Here is a 22159-nt window from a genome sequence, read left to right on the forward strand (position 1 = left end):
GCCATACTGACATAGCAGGTTGGCGAGGTGGATGGCCTCGGCTGTGCGGAGAGAGAGAAATGCAAATATTACATTACTGTCTCACTGGATACACAGATTGCAGTATGGGCTGACTGGATACACCAGTTACACTATTGTTTAACTGTATACGCCAATTATACTACTGTTTTATTGGATACACCAGTTACATTAGTGTTCCTGGATACACCAGTACAATAATTTGTTATTGGATACACCATTTACACTACTTTCTTATTGAATTCACCAATTAAACCGCTGTCTTACTGGATACATCAGTTATACTGCAGTTTAATCATTATAGTACTGTCTTAGTCAATACACGATTACACTTCTGACTTATTACTGATAAATGGTTGTTAGGGAAACATTGGAAAGAGCTTTAGTTTTTAATTTCTCTGATGTTTTTATAGTAATGGCGCCATAGCTACGCGTAATATTAAGTGCTGTATCTATGGTAGGTTAGGTGCCTCAGTATACAAAAGCGTCTGTGAATCTGAGTCCGGATCGTCAGAAAAGTAAATAACACTCGCTTATTACCCGTCTCCACCCCGGAGGGGCTTGGGGACAGGTACTGTTTTCACATGGTTTGTCTGTCTGTCTGATAACAACTTTATGCGAAAACTACTGGTGCGATTTTGACTTAAATTACAGCGATGATGAGCTATGATCTTTTGATCACCTTTTTAAAGTTTGGGCCAAAGTGGGCCAAGGGCCAGGCTATAGGCCCAAAAATGTAAAAGGAAAAAATGCATTAGCTCCTTTCAATTTCGTCATATCGACATGCAGCCAAAACCTAAACGTGCATCTTTCAAATCTGCATCCTATACCATGCCTCATTACATCAGAGGGATCAGGAGGGTCAATGTCAGGTGGGTACGACCTAAAATTTCAAATGGCCATAAAATCGTCAATTTTTACCCGATTTACTCGGGTGACATCTTTGACTAGATACCTTGTCGTGTTAAGATGTGACATCTTTGACTAGATATCCTGTTGTGTTTATACACAAATGATTGCAGGGGACAGGTTTGCTGTGCCTTGGCACAGCTTCTTGTTCCTATATTTCATTCTCACCAATCTTATCCACTTCTCACGAACCATCACAACTGCCTTATTAGATAAAGAGAAGGGTACACCATTGTCTATTATATTTTGAGGAGATACACTGCTGTATTTTCATATATACAAAGGGATACCCTATTGTCTTACTGCATTTAGAGGATTAAACTATTGTTGGACAGCTCCATGGTGCCCTTATTGTTGGTTGCATTTACTTTCTTTTTTGTATTCTTTCTCGTTTAATTGTGGCAGGCACTTCTACCCTGCAGATTCCGACCAAACCTGGATGCAGCGACCGGCCTACGACCTAGTTGGGTCCGCAAGGTTTTGGTTGCTAGGCAACTATTCTTTGGCTAGCAACGGCCCCAAAACTGCTTTTTTTCGAATTTTTCACGTTTTGAGCTGTAGAAGCATTATTAACAGGCGTAGAAAGCTCTGACTTCTTTAGGCCTAATCTTGAGGTCATTCCCTATTGGAAACGTCCCATCCATTTTCCCCTCTCTCTTCTAGTTTTCACGTGGCATCCCTGCGAAGATTGGCCTCAGTGTCCCTAGCAGTCTTGTTTAATTGTGGCAGGTATTTCTACCTTTCAGAATTAACCGATTCCGACCAAACTTAGACAAAATGACCAGCCTATGACCTAGTTGTGCCTACAAGGTTTTGGTTGCTAGGCATCTACTCGTTGCCTAGCAACGGCCCACTTAGCCCCTCTGTGGTCGTGGGTCAGGAAATTGTCGCTACCCAGAGGCCGGCCCTGGCACCATTTTTTTCAGATTTCGAAAATCAATTTCTTTTCCTACCAAACTCAAGAGAAACGTCTGGCGCACCTGGTAATGCAATTTCCAGCTTCTTATACCCATCCTGTGCTTCACAATGAAACGTGAAAATGTTCACAAAATGACTGCATACACGCAAGTGAAAACTAAAACAGAGCAACAAAACATCACACTAAGATATATCCATACTTTATCCCCCAAAAAAATTTCAGTGGTGTTGAAATGGTGTGAAATGGCTTGATATGTGTGTTATGAACATCTATACATAATGTGGGAGGTTTCATAAAAATAAGTATTATGAGTTTTTTTTTCACATATTTAATGTTTATTGTGCTTCTGCAAGTATCGAGTTATTTCTGTTGTCTGGGTGGTTTAGTCTGTGTCCAGAAAGAGGTGAAAGATGGTATTTTTAACTTTAACCAGATAAGGGTCCTCCTTTGTGTGTACAGGCTGAATTGCAATGGCCCACTTAGAGCTGGTCATCATCGCCTACCAGCTTGTCTTTTTATATTTAGTGAGAGATACATATATGTCTCTTATAGGGTCCTGACAACTTTGCTTTCATTTGCGATGGCTACAATGTTACCGGTGCACAGTTATATATGTGGCCAATAAACCATCCCAGAGGACATTGGTCTCTCTCTCTCTCTCTCTCTCTCTCTCTCTCTCTCTCTCTCTCTCTCTCTCTCTCTCTCTCTCTCTCTCTCTCTCTCTCTCTCTCTCTCTCTCTCTCTCTCTCTCTCTCTCTCTCTCTCTCTCTCTCTCTCTCTCTCTCTCTCTCTCTCTCTCTCTCTCTCTCTCTCTCTCGCTCTCTTTCCGAGTAATAAGCGTAAATGAAGTCTTCAGTTAGCTAGCAAAACTCTATGCATCCTCCTACCCATATTTCCATTAACAAAACCGTTGCAGGAACACAAAATTTCCAATACATCTTGTCAGAGGACATCAGTCTGCGCCAGCTTCTGAATGTTACCTATTAGATCCCCAATGCTTGAGTGCAATATTCGTTAAGAATGAGTTTTATTTCGTGGCAGAGAGGTCGTTTGCAGTCTGGGCTTACCCACGTTCGACCCAAGGCTCGATCAGGGAATAGTTTGATGAACCGAATTTCGCTAAAACAAACTTTACTGATCTTCCATAAAGCCCGCCCGCATGTCAGAAAAAGACGTGCTAATATCTTTGATCCGCTGTGCATGAAACAGCCGTAGCTTTTATCCATAATGGATGGCGGTTATCAGACAAGAATATATATAATACACTATTGTCTTATCATCCACCAATGTATACTTCTTTCATTGTGTAATTATTTACGTCATTGTAATTATAATTCCTCTCCATAGGATTCTTCTCTGCCTTACATTAGACACTAGTTACACTGCAGTCCTATCGTTACTCTTAAGATATTACACTGCCTTCTCTTTAACTCTTTGTATTTGATGTTATTGTACTATGTGTTTTATATTTGCTATGTAAAAAATCAAGGTCACTCTACGCTTCTTTATTTCCCTTCCCCGTATTGCTGTACCTCGGTTTGTTTGTTTGTTTGTTTGTTTCTGTCTGCCTGTTAACAACTTTACCCGAAAACTACAGGTATGATTTTGATTAAAATTACAGGGATGATGGTCTATGATGTTCTGATCACCTGATTTAATTCTGGGCCGAGTTGGGCCAGGGCCTAGGCTGTAGGCCCAAAAAGAATGTTTTTAAAAAATAGTTTTTCGCCATAATTCCTTTCAAATTCCTCATATCGACATGGAACCAAAACCTAAATGTGCATCTTTCAAATCTGGATCTTATAACATGCCTCATTACATCGGGGGGGGGGATCACCCCCTATTTAGCAGTAGGGGGGTCAGTGTCAGGTGTGTAGGACTTAAAATTTCAAATGACCATAAAATCGTCAATTTTCACCCGATTTACTCTCAATTTTATGTGACACCTTTGACTATAATATCCTGTTGTGTTTATACGTCAGCACTAAAATGACTGCCAGGGACCGGTTTGCTGTGCTTTGGCACAGCTTCTTGTTTCTTTTGAATCTGCGTCGTCAAATGCCAGGTATAAGAGCAGTGGGTACTTACTCCTTTGTTGATCTGAAATCACTACAATATTGAAACATCGCGACGCCCATCTTCTCAACGTGTCATTATCTCTGCTTTACCCAGCCAAGCAGCCACTCATTGTATTCCGGTACGTTCAGTCCGCTCCTCTCCCCTCACGACATCCTGATTTCTAGCGTCATCACTCTACCATATCGAGCTTTAGTAATTTGTGACATATCCTTCCGTCATATACACTGCCCCTCGTACAGTTCCCGCCCTATCCCACCAACCACCACCATCTTAACCCATCCCAGTACTCTTTTCTATCCACCTCATTCATTCTTTGCTTTCTTACCTTAGCCTTTCACATTACCGGCATAACTACAACACTCATCTTCACTTGGCCTAATCGTTCAGCCTCGACTGCCTGCTGACCTACAACGTCCATGTAAACTTTACAGTTTATCATCCCTTGACTGTGACCCACTAAGCATCACCACCTCAGTCCATCCTATCCACTGGTTTCCCCCCCATTCAGTCCTGAAAGACCTGAAATATCATCTGAGCCATTAAACCAATACGGCTGTTTTACTTTTCACTTTTATTCATTGCTATGGCTTTAATCAGTATATATTGATCTTAATTTTTCTGATGGGCCTGATACAACGTCATATTTCATAAACTGGTTGAAATAGGCCGAAGCTGACCGGCCTGGATCTGATTCAAACTGTGATGAACTGAAGTGACTAAAATGAATTCACAGACGTGTAAAGTGACTTAAATGGATTTGAATGAACATGACGTGATAATGCTGGGTTTGAAATGACAAACAGACATTAAATGATCTGAGTAATACGACCTGATACGAAGTCGCTGAATAAGCGTTAATGGATCGAAATGTACAGTTTAATAACTCATTCGAAATGAACACCCCTGCCCTGCCCTGATCTGATGTGAATGAGATTGAACTGATGTTAAGAACAAGAATGGATCTAACTGCACGAATGGACCAAACTTTGCCTCAATGGCCTGAAGCTTTTTTTTTAAATGTGAGAAAGAAGGAACCAAAGACCACGAGTCCGCAATAACTGTTCCCTCCAAGGAAAAACAAAATACAAAAGAGAGCCAAATTCAAGATCCGACCATTTCGAGATGCCTGGAAACACTGCGTTTGAAAGACTGTAGATCATAGGAAGCAGGAAACAGACAGAGGGAGACAGTTCCAGAGTTGACCTGTTGCATTAATGAAGGACTGGGAGTAACGGTTAACTCTTGCATTAGAGAGTTGAACAGAAAAGGGATGAGAGTTTGCTGCTAGACGGGTGCTACGCGCCCGTAGTAAAGGTGGAGGAATGCATGCAGACAGTTTGGAGAAGCAGTGACCAGTGAAACAGCGATAGAAAAGAGATAAAGATGCAACAGTGCGGCGAAGAGACAGGTTGAAGGGAGTCAGTAAGAGGAGGAGAGTTAATGAGATGAAAAGCCTTTGACTCCACCCCATTGAGAACAGCTGTATGTGGGGAACCTCCCCACACATGGGAGTTGTACTCCACACAGGGGCTGATTAAACCCGTGTATAGAGTCAACAATTGTACAGGGGTAAAGAAGGAATGGAGTCGGCTTAGCAAACCTAATCTCTTGGAAGCAGATTTTACAAGAGATGTAATATGATTTCTCCAAGACAAGTCCCGAGTAAATGAAGCCCCAAGCATGTTCAAGGATGATGCAGGATTAAGCTGAATATTATTAAACATTAGTGGGTACACCTGTGGAAGATTTTGTTGGGTTGATAGGTGTAAGAACTGAGTCTTTGATGCATTAAAAACAACAAGATTATTTTTACCCCAGTCAGAGATACGAGCCAAGTCAGACATTAAGTGTGCCATAGCTTCATCCCTTGTTTGTTGAAGTAACTGCTGAGATGGGCGTTGTGGGAACCGAATGGAAAGGTGAAGGATGAAGTCATCAGCGTATGAGTGGATAAGGTTAGATGTACTGCTAAGAAGGTCATTGATGAACAAAACGAAGAGAGTTGGTGATAGGACAGAGCCCTGAGGAACACCACTGTTGATAGATCTAGGAATAGAACGATGACCGTCTACAACAGCAGCTATAGAACGACCAGAAAGGAAGCTAGAGATGAAGGAACAGATAGAAGGATAGAAACTGTAAGAGGGCAGTTTGGAAATTGAAGATTTATGCCAGACTCGATCGAAAGCCTTTGAGATATCAAGTGCAATGGCAAAGCTTTCGCCAAAGTCCCAAAAGAGGGATGACCAGGGGTCTGAATGGTAGGTAAGGAGATCGCCAATGGAGTGTCCCTGACGGAACCCATACTGACGATCAGAAAGAAGGTTGTGATAGGAAAGATGCTTTAAAATTTTTCTATTAAGAATTGACTCAAAAACTTTTGAGATACAGGATGTTAAAGCAATTGGACGATAGTTAGAGGGTTGGGAATGGTCACCCTTCTTTGGAACTGGCTGAATGAGAGCAAACGTCCAGCAAGAATGAAAGGTACAAGTTAAAAGACAAAGACGAAAGAGTTTGTCTAGGCAGGGTGTAAGCACAGAAACACAGTTCTTGAGAACAAAAGGAGGAACTCCATCAGGCCCATATACCTTGTTAGTATTGAGGCCTGTGATGGCAGATAATACATCAGCTGAAGAAATTTTAATGTCAGCCATGAGGAAGTCAGAGGGGGGAAGTGATGGAGGAACAGCACCAGAATCGTCTAAGGTGGAATTGGAGGAGAAAGTCTAAGCAAAGAGCCCTGCTTTATCAGTAGTAGAAATAGCTGCAGAGCCATCAGAGTAGAAAAGAGGAGGGTAGGATGATGAGGTAAAGTTGTTAGAAAGGTTTTTGGTAAGGTCTATTATGATGTGGCAGGGGTAAACCAGCTCTCCTGTCGGGCCCTGCTGCGGATATCACTGATTGCACTGCGCAGTTGACCCATGTGTGGTGTGGTGCGGTGAGGATCTGTCTCTTCTCCCCTCTGGGGCTAAGATGCGAATGACTGTGTTTGAATGGATGAGTAAATGGGGAGTGTGTCGTCATGACTCGGCTACATCCCTTTCCATGGGGGAAGCAGCCTAGGTATATAGATAGATAGATAGCCAGAAGGAGCGGGAAGAATTCGAGTTGGAGAATTGGTAGCTTTTAGTACGGATGAAATTATTTTTAGCAGAGCAAAGAACAGACTTAGCACGATTCCTGACAGAAACGTATAAAAGATGTGATTCAGGGGTGGGTTGGCTCCTGTACCTTTTATAGGCCCTCTCCTTGTTGTGGACAGCATTAGAATAAGCGTGATTAAACCAAGGCATTCTTGCATTAGTCAAAGGATATGACCTGAAATGGCCTGATGCTGCCAAAATACAGTAGGTATGAAGGGTGAGCACAGACTCGAAGTGAGCTGACTGGACCTCGGTGGACCTATATTAAATTTAACTGTATTCACAATAGCAGAATGATTCATCGACCCAGCATTACATCACTTTTACTGGGAGAACTTCATTCGAATATTCATGCAAAAAGAAAGAACCAAGAGTGAACTAACAAATATGCCATCCGATTGAAATGATTAATTACTGCCAGTCTTTCCACTGTGGTGCCAGACTCAACAACTCGCCAATTCCACATACTGCATCTTGGCTTACTTCACTTCTGTATGTCAAAAGTGATGGTAGACTTGTATAAGTCATATAGTCTTGCCACATAGTTTGGTGAAGAGTTGTACTTATAATTTTACTTGGTGGAGAGTTTTACCCATGATATTCTCTCTGTAACGTGTTGCACTAAAGATTTTTATTTAGGGGGGAGTTTTACTTTTTTTTTGTGGGGGGGGGGAATTTTATCCATGTTGGGAAGAAAGTATTTTTTGGCTTTCAGAAATGCTCTGAACATATTCTCATAGAATAATATTTCCTATTGTATGACTGTATCGACACCACTACCATTCTCGTGTGTAATGGAATTAATGATAATAGATTAGAAGTATATTTAAAAATGTTTCAATATCTTCATGTAAAGTATACTTTTCTATCAGTGTAAATATACATGATACATGGGTGCCTAAATGGCTCACTTGGTAAGCTGCTGTACTCAAGCAGTTGCAAGCGCTGGTTCGAATCCTCGCAATATTTAACTCTAACGTACGGAAGTGAAGCTTGGACGTTGTTGGAAGGACACAAATCAAGAGTGAGAGCAGTGGAAATGAGTTATTTAAGAGGAGCCTGTGGAGTCACATGGAGAGATAGGCTCACGAATGAGGATATAAAGGAACGTTGTGGTGTTGATGTGGATGTGATAGGGAGCGTTATGAGGAACACGCTGAGGTGGTTTGGCCATGTGGAGAGGATGGAGGGTGAAAGACTGACGAAGAGAGTGTATGTGAGTGAGGTGGAGGGGGGAAGAGGGAGGGGGAGGCCGAGGATGAGATGGAGGGATGGGGTGGAGAGGTATATGAGAGAGGGGGGTGTGAGTTGGGAGCAGGGTAGTGAAATGGCGGGGGACAGGGCGACTTGGAGGCGATTTGTTTGTGGCCACCCCAAACGGGATTGAGGCGTCTGGCAATATATATATATATATATATATATATATATATATATATATATATATATATATATATATATATATATACAGTATCATGTTCTTTTGTTGTTTCAGTATTTGCCCAAGTAATTGTACTCCTCGATTTCTTCAGGAATATCTCCGTTTATTCTGACGACGCTCTTTGGTATTATTTGGATTAAACATTAGTTTGACTTTGGTTCCTTTTTACCCTTTCTTTAGGGCTTTCCCTGTCTAGGTAATTTAACATTTCTTGCAATGTCTCTGCTGTTTATGAAATTAAGACAATGTCATTTACAAATCTTAAATGTATAGGTGTACTCCATCTATGTTTACTTCTTTGTTTTTCCAGTCTAGCTTATTTTTAAAACTTTCAAAGCGTACAGTAAATATTTTTGCTGAAATTGTATCATCCTGAAGCACGCTTTTCTAAATCTTAATTTTTTCCGAGCCTTTATGTAATTTAACCCGTCACGACCCGACCGATTTCCACCCTCTGATACCCCCCAATCCCGAGCTTTTTTGGAATTTTTTTGGGGGCCTAAAACCTCCGCTTTTGTTGAGAAACAAAGGAAAATCACCAAGAAAGGGCTTACCGGGATCCATAAGTTGTCAGAACAGGAGAGCCTCCCTGCGTCAGGTATTGTATTCTGTCACTGACGTGTCAGGCTCTCACGTTTTCTATGGTAGGTAATTTTGGGAGAAACAACAAACAACACGTCTACATTTATTGATTTGGAACTAATAAACAATCACAGCCACAATATAATGGTTTTCAATGATATAATTATAGGAAAAATAAGCATTGCTCCATTGCGCGTGCATAGTGATTTTGGTCATTTTGGTTACAAGCTAGTTGCTTAGATTCTTGTTTCGGGAAACATATCATTTTTTCTACTTGCATAATACTGTTTCAATGACAATTTACCATTTTTGACTTTATGTAAATGTTTTCAGCTGTTTACACTCATTACGATGATATTTAGCATAATTATTGTGCTTATCTGCCTACTCACTGCACTCGCTATGACTCTTCTCACAACATACATAACATTTTTTTTACTTTCATATTATTGTTTCCATGACGTTATACCAATATTCAACCAATGTAAATGTTTTCACTTATTTACAGTCCTTACGAGGATATTTAGCGAAATGCTAACACATATTCACATAGCAAGCACACTTGCTACCACTCGTGTTTCAACTTAAATTTGATTTCTTCACTTGCAATATACTTCCCCACTTACATAACACCAGTTTCCGCTTTATACTACTATTTACGGGCTTTATTTATTCCGCTGGGCGTCAGAATATCGCATCTATATACACTTTGTTAGGAATGTTTCGACTTAGATTATATTATGCACTTAGGTAATAATTTTCCACTTACATTACACCCGTTTCCACTTTATATTACCATTTACATATTTACGGGCCTTATAATTACACTGAGCGTCTGTATGTCGCATTTTTTCCTGAGTATGAGCATCATATCGCATTCACACCATATTAGTACTACATCATGGTGCGATATTCACTGAAACAAGGGTGAATGCAGACCCACGTTACACTCAACGCACTCATAGCGGATGTCATTTCTCTGAGTGGTGGGTTTCACACGGGAATTACCACACACATGACACCTGCATTGGGGCCTAGGTCTATTTGGCTTGGGAGATATAGGAGTGGGAAAATGGCGGGTGGAAATTCTCAGAGGAGTTTGGGCGGTAGGGGCAGTGCGGGTGCGTTGTTGGATCTTCTCGACCGCATACTGGGCTATAATCTCACGGCCAAGCTCCCTCACAAACCCTTTAAAGGTTTCCTGCACTCCTGTTGTCATGGCGTGCAGGTGGTGGCAATTGAGGGCAGTTACATCGAGCAGGTGAAAGAAGAGCTTCTTGTACCACTTTATCGTGGTCCTGGCACACTCGACAGTGGATATCATGGAGTCAGACTGGTCCACCAGCCGCATGTTGATGTTATAATCCATCACACACTCAAGTTTCCAGATGCAGCGCCTCCTCCCGCTGCGGTAATCCACGGACTCTGTACGATGCATCAATGGGCGGTGAACCGTGGCCAAGAGGCAGACTTCTCTGTTGTGGTTCCACACTGTAGCCAGGATGTTGTTAGCCTTGAAGAAGACCACCTCATTTTTTTCTAGTTTCCACCCCACCTTGACCATGTGACGCTGGTTCACTTTGACGGTACCACAGAGTCCCGTGTCATGCAGCTGTAGATAATGAGGGAGAAGAGGGCTGGTGTACCAGTTATCCAGGTAGAGGATGTGACCACGATGAAGGTATTCTTCAATCATTGTCTTTACCACTGCTCCAGACAGTCCAATACTCTGATCTTCCATTATGTTTGTCTGTGCACCGGTGTACAAGACTATGTCTTGCGCATAACCAGTCCTACAGTCGCACATAACAAAGATCTTGAACCCAAAACGGTGCCTTTTGCTGGGTATATACTGACAAAAGGAAATATTGCCTCTCCACAACACGAGACTCTTGTCCATGACAAGGTCTCTATAGGGATAAAATGAGGAACGAAATGTTTACCGTAGGTGATCAAAAACCAAGCTAATTCACCTCATCTTATCAGTGTCATTTGCATTGGCAGGATCATCAGCTTCATAAAAGTGGAGCCGGCCTAGAAGTTGCTGAAACCAATTACGACTCAAGATCTTGCCAAATATAGGTGTCTGCATGAGGGGGTCCGTTGTAGTATGACGGAATTCTGTTTTTACGTAAAATGCCCATCAAAAGTACCAGGGCAAAAAAAAGAAACATCTCTGCAAGGGAGATAGGGTAATCGTAAATTATCGAATGCCTGCTCCTTGTGCCCAGTCGTTCACTCTCACGGTGCTGGCTGCTAGCAAAATGGTTGGTTTGTTTCACAATGTGCTCCACAAAACCCTCACCGAAGCACAGGTGGAAAAAATCTAGCCTGGTGGAACCACAGCAAATCCCAGTAGCCGTGCAGCCAGCGCGTCCCTGCTAAGTGAAGGGGTGAATGATGGGAGAGAAATCACTGCCATCTTCCCATTTCCAACTCACATTACCCTCGCCCCCATCATCCCCATCGTCGCCTTCATCAGGGTGTGGGGAGGAGATGCTTGTGGGGGAGGTTGGGGAGGAGGAGTGCAGAGGGCTTCCCCACTCACACTCCTCTTCCCTCGGCCTTTACCCTTCCCCTTTCCCTTACCCTTACAGCCTTGGGGAACATCAGGGGGCTGTGGGGAGGAAGTCAGGGAATATTGGGGAGCATAAGACATGCTGGGGAGTTGCTCCTCCTCACTTCCCCACTCCATCACCACACCACGTGATTCACCACGCACCCTCACTGCCACACGTGATATGCCCCGCTGCCTCACACCACCACGGGAGAGTGATGACTCACTCCCGCCACTCTTACTTTCAGTGACCGCCCCTACACTTTCAATTTCTCTCCCCACTCCCTCCATGCCACTTCTGCCCTCCCCAAATAAAACACTATGCCCATTCCTGATAGAACGACATGCTGTGCGCTCAGGGCCACGATGTGTGATGGTCTCACAGCCGTACCACGTGGCAGCACGTCCCAGGGCTCTGTCCTCGTCCTCGTCCTCGGTTTCGGGCTCCACATCACATAGGGGCTGCAGAGAGGTTATTGCACGATGTTTTGGTGCAGGCTGGCCCTCTCTAGTGGCACGATATGTGACGTAGCACCGCTTCCTTGGGGACAGGACCTCCTCATCACTGCTGCTACTTTCCTCCTCCTCTGGTTGGACATAATCCTTGTCTACCACCTCGCCATCGAGGGGCGAATCACTGTCGCCTGTGAAGTTGTCCAGGGCGGCTTGAATTTGCTCCTCTGAGAGACCTCTGTGCGCCATGTCTGACATGGGTCACTGGTAACACGTGAGTGCCTGAGCCGAGGGTGAGTGTGGGTTGCGCGGGGTCGCCGAGTGTCCCTGCCTGGTGGCAGGTAGGGGAAGGTCTCGCAACCCAACGTACCCTAAATAAAGCGCGAAATTTGAAAATTGTGCAAATTGTGAACCTTGCAATTGCACGACATACCAGTACATCGATGGGACTAGCTGTGACAGAACGTGCGATGTACCCATACATCGACGGGACGCCTCGGGTTAAATGTAGCAGTTCCCTCTTTATAATATATATATATATATATATATATATATATATATATATATATAGATAGATAGATATAGATAGATAGATAGATAGATATAGATAGATAGATAGATAGATAGATAGATGGATAGATAGATAGATAGATAGATTCGAGCAGGTTTATAATGTTCGTATTTACTCCTTGTTGTGTGCTCCACTGAGCTGTAAGCTTTTACATAATCAACAAAACCACACAATGATTTATTAGTTTCTGAAGTTTTCTAAATAGGCTAAGCCGATTCAATATGTGTAGATGATCAGTAGTTGAATACCCACTTCAGAATCCTGCCTGCTCACGAGGCTGGTTTTCTTCAAAATATGTTGTTATTCTATTTGTAAGGACTTTAGTGAAGAGTTTGTAAACAACTGGTAATAAGCAAATCGGTCGATGGTTACTTAGCTCTTTTGAGTGGCATATCTTGTAAAGCAAAACATCTGCATTATAATATTTTTTTGGGAATTTCCTTCTTCTTTATACATTGAGAATTTCAGTGGGAGAACCTGTTTTGTACTTCTATTCCTGCATCCGACAGTAAATCTGATACTATTTCGTCTTTTCTCGGGGCCTTTTCTCTCATCATATTAAGTGAAATGTTTACTTTGTCTGGTGGTATCTCTGGTATTTCACTTGTGTAAACTGAAAATTTAACTGTTGATACTCTTGTCTTTGACGTATACAGTTCTTTTGTAAAATTCTTCAACTCTCTTCACCATCCTACTGTATCTCTGCATTTAATAGCTTCACCGGTTTGGCCTTTCAGTGATATAATTTGTTGCTTTTCTAGTGCCATTTTACTTCGGACCTATTCTGACTTTTTCTGTTTTTTGATGGTTTCTCAGATCTGATCCATGTTTCTCTTTCTTCTTTCTGCCTCTGGTTGATAAGCTGGTTAAATTCCGCTCATTCTATATAATCTTTGTTTTTACTTTGATCTTCTTTCTGCTTTTCTTAAGCGTGACGGTCATTTTTGAATACTCGTTGGCTTTCTTTGTATTAACTTTCCTTACTACCTCCGCTGATTTTCTTAGCATTTTTGTTATCCTATCATTCGACTTGTCATTGTCATACACAGTATAACTTAGAGCCAGTAATCGGTTCGTTATTTCTAACTGAAAGGCTGCTCTGTTTTTGCTGACTTTTATTGAGCATATTTTTTTCCCTTTTTATAATCAGCTCTTTTCTTTCACTTCTGAAACTGACTCTGGCTGTGCAACACACCATTCAATGATCACTTCCTATATTTACTTTGTTGACAACTTTGACATTTATAATCGTACTATTCTTATCTGCTATAATGAAGTCGATTTCATTCTTTATTTCTCCATTTGGACTTTCCAGGTCCATTTTCTCCCTGTTCTTTTGTGAAAGAATGTGTTCATTACTCACATGTTGCCTATTGTTGCAAAATTTACCATCATTTCACCTCCGTCATTCCTTTCTCCCACTCCGAATTTTCCCATGCATGCTTCTTCATTTTTCAATTTGTCATCTTCTGCATTGAAGTCTCCCATAAGTATAATACGAGTATATCTGGTCTTTCCTTCCTTCATAATCTCGGAGATGTCATAACAGAATGTTTCTATTTCTTCATCTGAGCTTTGTGAAGTCAGTACATATGTTTGTATTACTTTCAGGGTGTCTTTTGCCTAGTCCAATTACAATCCATGCTACTCTCTCAGAAAAACTGCTGAATTTAACAATGCACTTTGCAAGACTTCTGTTACATAGAAATCCTACACCATTAACTCTTTCATTTTTCCTTCCTTTATAGAAAAATAGGGGGTTGCTGTCTTTGCTGTCTTGGAGCTGAATTATTTTTTATTTTTTCTGTGGACGTCACTCAGACCTACAATATCCCAACTAATGTTTTTCTAAGTCAATAATTTAGGTATCAAGCTTGGAATCTTCTGTAAGGCTTCTTTCATTGTATGTGTAGATCTTCACGATTTCAGTTTGCTTAATGTCCGCTGTCTCTGATTTGCCGAGACAGTGCCAACTCACTTTCGGTGGCACACTGCCTGTAAACACAGGAAGCAGTGCAGTTGGACTTTTTGTAGACGATGATCCAACAAGAACACCCATGAAATCATTAACAGTTGAATTCATGTTTGGTTGGGGGAATTGTGGCAAATATTCTCAACTCCCTGCCACAAAGTTTCTGAAATGTAACTTTTGTGCTGCCATATTCAGTATATTCAGTGGTGCCCTATATATCTGTAGGGGGTCCCATGGTCTGCGCTGACTAAGACTGTACCTCATAATTCCCCTATCTTCAAGTGTGGCGCATCATGTGCCGAGGGCTTCATCTCCTATTTGACTTTGAATAATGAGTAAGAACCACATCGATATATGAAGTTGGTAAAACCCTACGTTCCCATGTTGCATGATTTCAGTTCTTTTGCCTGGATAGTGGCAAGGAAGGGTTGCAGCAAGCGAGGCTAGTGGCGTGAAGGGAATAAAGGCGTTCATGACTCTCTTGCTGGAGACAGTGGCTCTTGATGTACAGCAAATGACCTAAGTATACAGTACCTACTAATTGATAATAACCTATACTGTGTTCACAACAATCACCTAAACATATAGCCTAAGCCTATGCTTAAACATATGGCTTAGGCCTACTCATAAACATATGGCTTAGGGCTACTCTTAAACATATAGCCTAGGCTTACTCTTAAAATTTAGCCTAGGCCTACTCTTACACATATAGCCTAAATCTACTCAAAAACATACAGCCTAGCCCTACTTACATACGAAATCATGTCGTTTATCAGTGAGCGGTTTTTAATGTACAAGTGTGTATAAAACTGGCAAACGATAAATATAAAATGATGAGTTAATTATGATGTGTAATAATGAAAAAAAAAAAACTTGCTTCTCCCTCTTACGGTAAAGAGATGGATGGGGAAGGGGTATAAGGCATGAGCAACATGAGCCCTAACGGTGGAAGTTTGGGGTAAACTGGTGGGATTAGGACGGCAGGTGGTAGGTGGAGACATTTACTAAAGGAGAGCTCATACAGCCTCCCCCCTCCCATCTTTCTCTAAGTGGTTAAAGAACTGATTTACTGTCTGAAAGGATGCAAGTTCGATCCCAGACTGGGGCAAGGAACAGTGTCATGGTTTCGAATTTTGTTAAGCCAAACGTTACTGACCTACACAAGGCCTACTGGCATGACATAAAACACCTTTGCAAATGCCATCACACTAGGTCCGGAACGAGACAGCACTAGCATGTAATCAGTATGGACGGTGATATTATAAGGCATGTAGATTGACTACTAGGCTTCAGGGAACGGGCAATCTTATCTGTCCAGAGTCGGATACATAAAAAAAAAAAATGTTTCTCTGGTGGTGGCGACAATCATACACTAACATAATGTAGTGCTGCCTAGTTCTTCCTTCGCCTTTATCATTCTTTTTCTGTGTCTGCCCCCTTTTCCTGTTTCACTCACCTTTTAATTACTCTCATTTCCTTTTCAGGTGGCTTTACACTGAACGACAAGCCAGACGGTTTCCTGTAAGCCAGGAAACCATTTACAATGCTGGGTGGTATCCATATAACCAACCCACACGTGTTCTGTACCTGTCAGCAAGTGGGTTGGCGGAAGGTTAATGCCTCTCCCCGTAAAACAACTAACTTAAAAATAAACGACCACCCCTTACTGGAGTATGGCATCTGGTTATAGAAAGCCAGATAGCTTCCTTGTGTCTTTCTCCTTTATCCCTCCTCCCCTTCTGTGTGTGTGTGTGTGTGTGTGTGTGTGTGTGTGTGTGTGTGTGTGTGTGTGTGTGTGTGTGTGTGTGTGTGAGTTCTTACCTAATTGTTCTTATCTAATTGTATTTTTACAGGAATGAGTCAGGCTCTTATTGTCCCGTGTATTAAACCATTTTTATCATACATATCCTTGAATTTATGAATAGTTTTGGCACACTTTACTTCCTTCGGTAGTGCATTCCACTGATCAATTGCCCTATTTGGGAATCTGAATTCCCTTACGTCTTTATCACCTCTCTTTTTATGCACTTTTTTGCAATATCTTCTTGCTGATGCTTCACCATATGACATATATTCATTTATGTCTATTTTCTCTTTCCCTGAGATAACTTATGTAACATAATCATGTCTCCCCTTCTCGTTCTTTCCTGCAGCATTGGTAGATTCAATCTTTTCAGTCTTTCTCCATGGCTTAGATCCCTTAAAGAACTCAACTTATTAGTTCCAGTCAGTCTGATGATTCACTACGTATTACTACACGCAGCTTGTGATTCAATAGCCAACAAGTGGTGCCAGGCACAACAAACCTCGCCCGACAGTAATTGTTTTTTTGCTGTTAAATACTGAATCGATACTGCCATTTAGTGTCAGTACAGTACACAATTAAAGTCTAAGGTAATGGCGCAAATTTTTTCAAGTTACGCCCTCTGAAGGTCCGTGATCTTGCATTTGACATTTCAAGGTCACTCAAGGTCAAAGGTCATGGTGCCAAATAAAAACCCATATGAGGCTTCCTATATTTTCATAATTGTAAATATCTCTATCTTCAACGAATATCCGTAATCTTGAGTTTGACCTTTCAAAGTCACTTATAGTCAAAAGTCATGGTACCATTTAAAAACCCTTATGGGTCTTCCTATATATATATATTTTTTTTAATGCGAGGAAGAAGGAACCAAAGGCCATGAGCCCGCATTTAGAGCTTCAAGAGTAAAACAAAATACAAGAGAGAGCCAAATTCAAGATCCATTCATTTCGAGATGCCTGGACACACTGCGTTTGAAAGACTGGAGATCATAGGCAGCAGGAAATACACAGAGAGGGAGACAGTTCCAGAGTTGACCTGTTGCATAAATGAAGGACTGGGAGTAACAGTTAACTCTTGCATTAGACAGTTCGACAGAAAAGGGATGAGAGTTTGCTGCTAGACGGGTGCTACACGCCAGTCGTAGAGGTGGAGGAATGCATGCAGACAGTTCAGAGGAGCAGTGACCATTAAAGTAACGATAGAAAAGAGATAAAGGTGCAACAGTGCGGCAAAGAGACTGAGGTTGAAGGGAGTCAGTAAGAGGAGGAGAGTTAATGAGATGAAAAGCCTTTGACTCCACCCTATTGTGAAGAGCTGTATGTGGGGAGCCTCCCCACACATGAGAGTTGTACTCCACACAGGGGCGGATAAAACCCCTGTATAGAGTCAACAACTTGCAGGGGTAAAGAAAGCATGGAGTCGGCTTAGCACACCCAATCTCTTGGAAGCAGATTTTACGAGAGATGTAATATGATCCTTCCAAGATAAGTCCCGAGTAAATGAAACTCCAAGCATGTTCAACGATGATGCAGGATTTAGCTGAATATTATTAAACATTAGTGGGTATACCTGTGGAAGATTTTGACGGGTTGATAGGTGTAAGAACTGAGTCTTAGATGCATTAAAAACAACAAGATTATTTTTACCCCAGTCAGAGATACGAGCCAAGTCAGACATTACGTGTGCCATAGCCTCATCCCTTGTTTGTTGAAGTAACTGCTGAGATGGGCGTTGTGGGAACTGAATGGAAAGGTGAAGGGTGGAGTCATCAGCATATGAGTGGATAGCGTTAGATGTACAGCATAGAAGGTCATTGATGAATAAAAGGAAGAAAGTTGGTGATAGGACAGAGCCCTGAGGAACACCACTGTTGATAGATCTAGGAGAAGAACGATGGCCATCTACAACAATGGCTACAGAACAACCAGAAAGGAAGCTAGCGATGAAGGCACAGACAGAAGGATAGAAACCGTAAGAGGGCAGTTTGGAAATTAAAGATTTATGCCAGACTCGATCGAAAGCCTTTGAGATGTCAAGTGCAATGGCAAAGCTTTCGCCAAAGTCCGAAAAGGAGGATGACCAGGAGTCTGAAAGGTAGGTGAGAAGATCGCCAGTGGAGCGTCCCTGACGGAAGCCACACTGACGATCAGAAAGAAGGTTGAGATAGGAAAGATGGCTTAAAATTTTTCTATTGAAAATTGACTCGAAAACTTTTGAAATACAGGACGTTAAAGCAATTGGACGATAGTTGGAGGGTTGGGAGTGGTCACCCTTCTTTGGGACTGGCTGAATGAGAGTAAACTTCCAGCAAGAAGGAAAGGTACAAGGTGCAGACAAAGGCGAAAGAGTTTGCCTAGGCTGAGTGTAAGCACAGAAGCACAGTTCTTGAGAACAAAAAGAGGGACTCCATCAGGCCCATATGCCTTGTTAGTATTGAGGCCAGTGATGGCAGAAAATACATCAGCTGAAGAAATTTTAATGTCAGCCATGAAGAAGTCAGAGGCGGGAAGTGATGGAGGAACAGCATCGGAATCGTCTAAGGTGGAATTGGAGGAGAAAGTCTCAGCAAAGAGATCTGCTTTATCAGTAGAAGAAATAGCTACAGAACCATCAGAGTAGAAAAGAGGAGGGAAGGATGATGAGGTAAAGTTGTTAGAAAGGTTTTTGGTAAGGTGCCAGAAGGAGCGGGAAGAATTCAAGTTGGAGAGTTGAGAGCATTAAGTATGGATGAAATTACTTTTAGCAGAGCGAAGAACAGACTTAGCACGATTCCAGGCAGAAATGTAAAGATGATGTGATTCAGGGGTGGGTTGGCTCCGGTACCTTTTGTAGGCCCTTTCCTTGTTGCAGACAGCATTAGAACAAGCGTGATTAAACCAAGGCTTTCTTGCATTAGTCAAAGGATATGAGAACGGAATGTATGCTTCCATGCCCGAGAGAATAACTTCCGTAATGCGCAAGGCACACTCAGATGGCTCCCGGCCATGGAAGCAATAAACATTCCTGGAAAAATCAAAGAAGTACTGCCTGAGGGCCTCCCAATCTGTAGCTCCAAAGTGCCATAGGCAACATTTCCCTGGAGGGTTCACAGGCTGTACCGGAGTGATAGGACAGGTTAAGGTGATAAGGTCATGATCAGAGGAGCCCAACAGAGAGAAAAGATTAACAGTATAAGCAGAAGGATTAGTTGTAAGGAAGAGGTCAAGTATGTTGAAGCTCTCTCCAAAGCGGTCTGGGATACGGGTAGGGTGCTGTACAAGCCGCTCTAGGTCATTAAGGATAGAAAAGATATAGACTTGTTCACCAGGTGGATCAGTGAAAGGAGAGGAGAGCTAAAGGTGGTGGTGAACATTGAAATCTCCTAGAATGAAGATTCCAGAGAAAGGAGAAATGGATAGAATGTGTTCCATTGTAGATGTAAGATAGACGAAGAATTTTTGATAGTCAGTAGAATTAGGGGTTAAGTAAACAGCACATATATATTTAGTCAGAGAATGACAGGAAAGCCGAAGCCAGAGTGTAGACAATTCAGAAGAATCGAGGTCAGAAACACGAGAGAAAGATAAGTCGTTGCATATATATATATATATATATATATATATATATATATATATATATATATATATACACAGCAGCCACCTTTGGCTTTGAAATGAGTATAGAGAAAGTAGGAGGATTCAGAAAAGGGTTTGCTGTCAGTTGCCTCAGACAGCTGAGTCTGTTAGAAAAAGAAGGTGAGGTTTAGAGAAGAGGTGGTGCTCAATAGAGTGAAAGTTAGAGGAAAGACTGCGAATGTTGCAGAAATGAAGGAGAAGAGAGTCAGACAGTGGTTCCAGGTACCTCAAGTCATCACCGGGAGAGGGGCGGAAGGTGGGGGCATTTATGGTCCTGTACCCCCTCCACAATATGTCTACCCCCGATGTATATATGTCCTCCCCCCAATGCATACATGCCCCCACTAAACTTGCTGACCTAGCACCCTTTCCCAGGGGCCCACGCCTGGGCGAAGGCGTTATTGCGTCAGTTCAGAGCAGACACTCAAGTAGGGCAGGCTATTTTGTTGTGAGCTCGTAATAAACTCCTTATCTAGCTGTTTGTACACGGAGTTTCTATCACCAAAGTATTGCAAGTTACAGTTGGTAGCAGCGGTGTTTCGAACCATCAGATTCTGACCGCCTCCTCCAATTTTTAGTGACACCACCAGATACATGACGTCTCACATCTCAGCCTCACCCCTCCTCCGTGCCTCTAGTGGTGTAATAACCGGCTGTGCTTTCCGGGTCTCCAATTTTTCTCACCAGTGCTCACCTCTCAAACAACCCCACCCACACACCTTGTTCCTGCCCGTGAGTGTCACCATCGCCGTCCTATGCACCTGTTGCACCTGTTTCTGGCACCTGTTCCGAACTCATCATAAATCCTGCCCCCACGGTGCCACTTATCACTGTCTGCCCACCGCCATTCTCTGCATTTGCAACTCAACAGCTCTACACCTGCATTGAACCAACATCTGTCCTCACAACGCACCACCGGCCCTGACGCCGCCCCATCTGGTCTGCATTACGTGAGCCTCCTAAGACCGCCACTCCCTGACGGTGACTCATTGCAGCCATTCTCCTCTCCACCCAGCTGTCTCTCCACCACCGCCCCGCCTCTCCCGCCCCGCCCCGCCCCAGCCCCGCTATGCCCAGCCACCCCTGCATGTCATACATCTCGACAATCCTGTCTCCACTGTGTAACTATAGTGTACCTTACCTTTCTATAGAGATTATCCTCGATTTTCTCTACAGATTGGATATTGTAAATATTCCATCTCATTTCCATTCCCCCGTTTTCATCTTCATCTACATTATTTATTATCCATCTCATCCTTCGCCTTTTATTTAAACCATCCATCGCCGCACCTTCATTCGTTTTCACACCTACTCGTGTATTCCATTCTCTCATTGTTATATTATACTTTTCCACCTACGTATCCATCTTCATCCTTCATCTCATCTTCCCTTGCCGCATTAAATGTCATACTTTCCACGTCAACTGCTTAATACCAGCCCTCTCGACCCGGAAACATCACCTGATCATACACCGTCTGCCGACTCTAACACAATCACTCATTTACGAAGTGGCAAAGAGTACCACCGCCCTGTACCTGAGACTCCCGTTTCACTTCCCGCAGAATCACTTACTACCCATCCTCCACTCGTAAATCCAGATACCTCCTCCTCTACTCCTGCTTCTACACTCCCTTCTTCTTCCTCTACTCCTTCCCCTGTCATTCCCTCTCCTGCCTCCCTTCATACCCCGTCTTGCTCACCCTTAACTACCACTACCTTCTCTCTCTCCCACTCCTCTCCTACCGCCCCTTCTGCACTTCCAGCCATGGCCAACCCTCCACAGTCTATCTATCTCGACGATGCCAATCGTTTCAAATTTACCGGCCAGGACCCAACTTGGTCTGTCTATGAATTCCTCGGAGAAGTCGAAACAGACATCCACACGAGGCAGATCACCGATGAATCGCTCAAAGTAGCCTATCTCATGGGTCACTTGCCCCACGGCAAATCGGACATCGGATCCGCGATCCATGCAGGGCATTTCGATAACATTCATACCTTTGCTGATTTTCGTATGGAACTCATCAGCCTTTGTTGCCAGCATTCAAATACTGCGTCTCTCATGGGATTCATTAATCTCCTAAACCAACTAGT

General features: G+C 42.7%; 1 protein-coding gene across 8 annotated transcripts in view; it reads right to left on the minus strand.

Annotated features, from left to right (window-relative positions):
* The window catches only part of LOC145413381 (uncharacterized), a 1646837-nt gene that overhangs the window by 543760 nt on the left and 1080918 nt on the right, over positions 1-22159 (minus strand). For all 8 annotated transcript variants that reach the window (XM_080283066.1, XM_080283067.1, XM_080283065.1 and 5 more), the window contains one exon: positions 1-41. This exon is cut by the window's left edge and continues 69 nt beyond it. In XM_080283066.1, coding sequence (XP_080139192.1) covers positions 1-41 — 41 coding nt within the window. The remainder of the gene's footprint in view (positions 42-22159) is intronic.

The sequence above is a fragment of the Coenobita brevimanus genome, chromosome 96 (assembly GCF_032717465.1).
Source record: "Coenobita brevimanus isolate Jiangsu-jjx chromosome 96, ASM3271746v2, whole genome shotgun sequence".
NCBI lineage: Eukaryota > Metazoa > Arthropoda > Malacostraca > Decapoda > Coenobitidae > Coenobita > Coenobita brevimanus.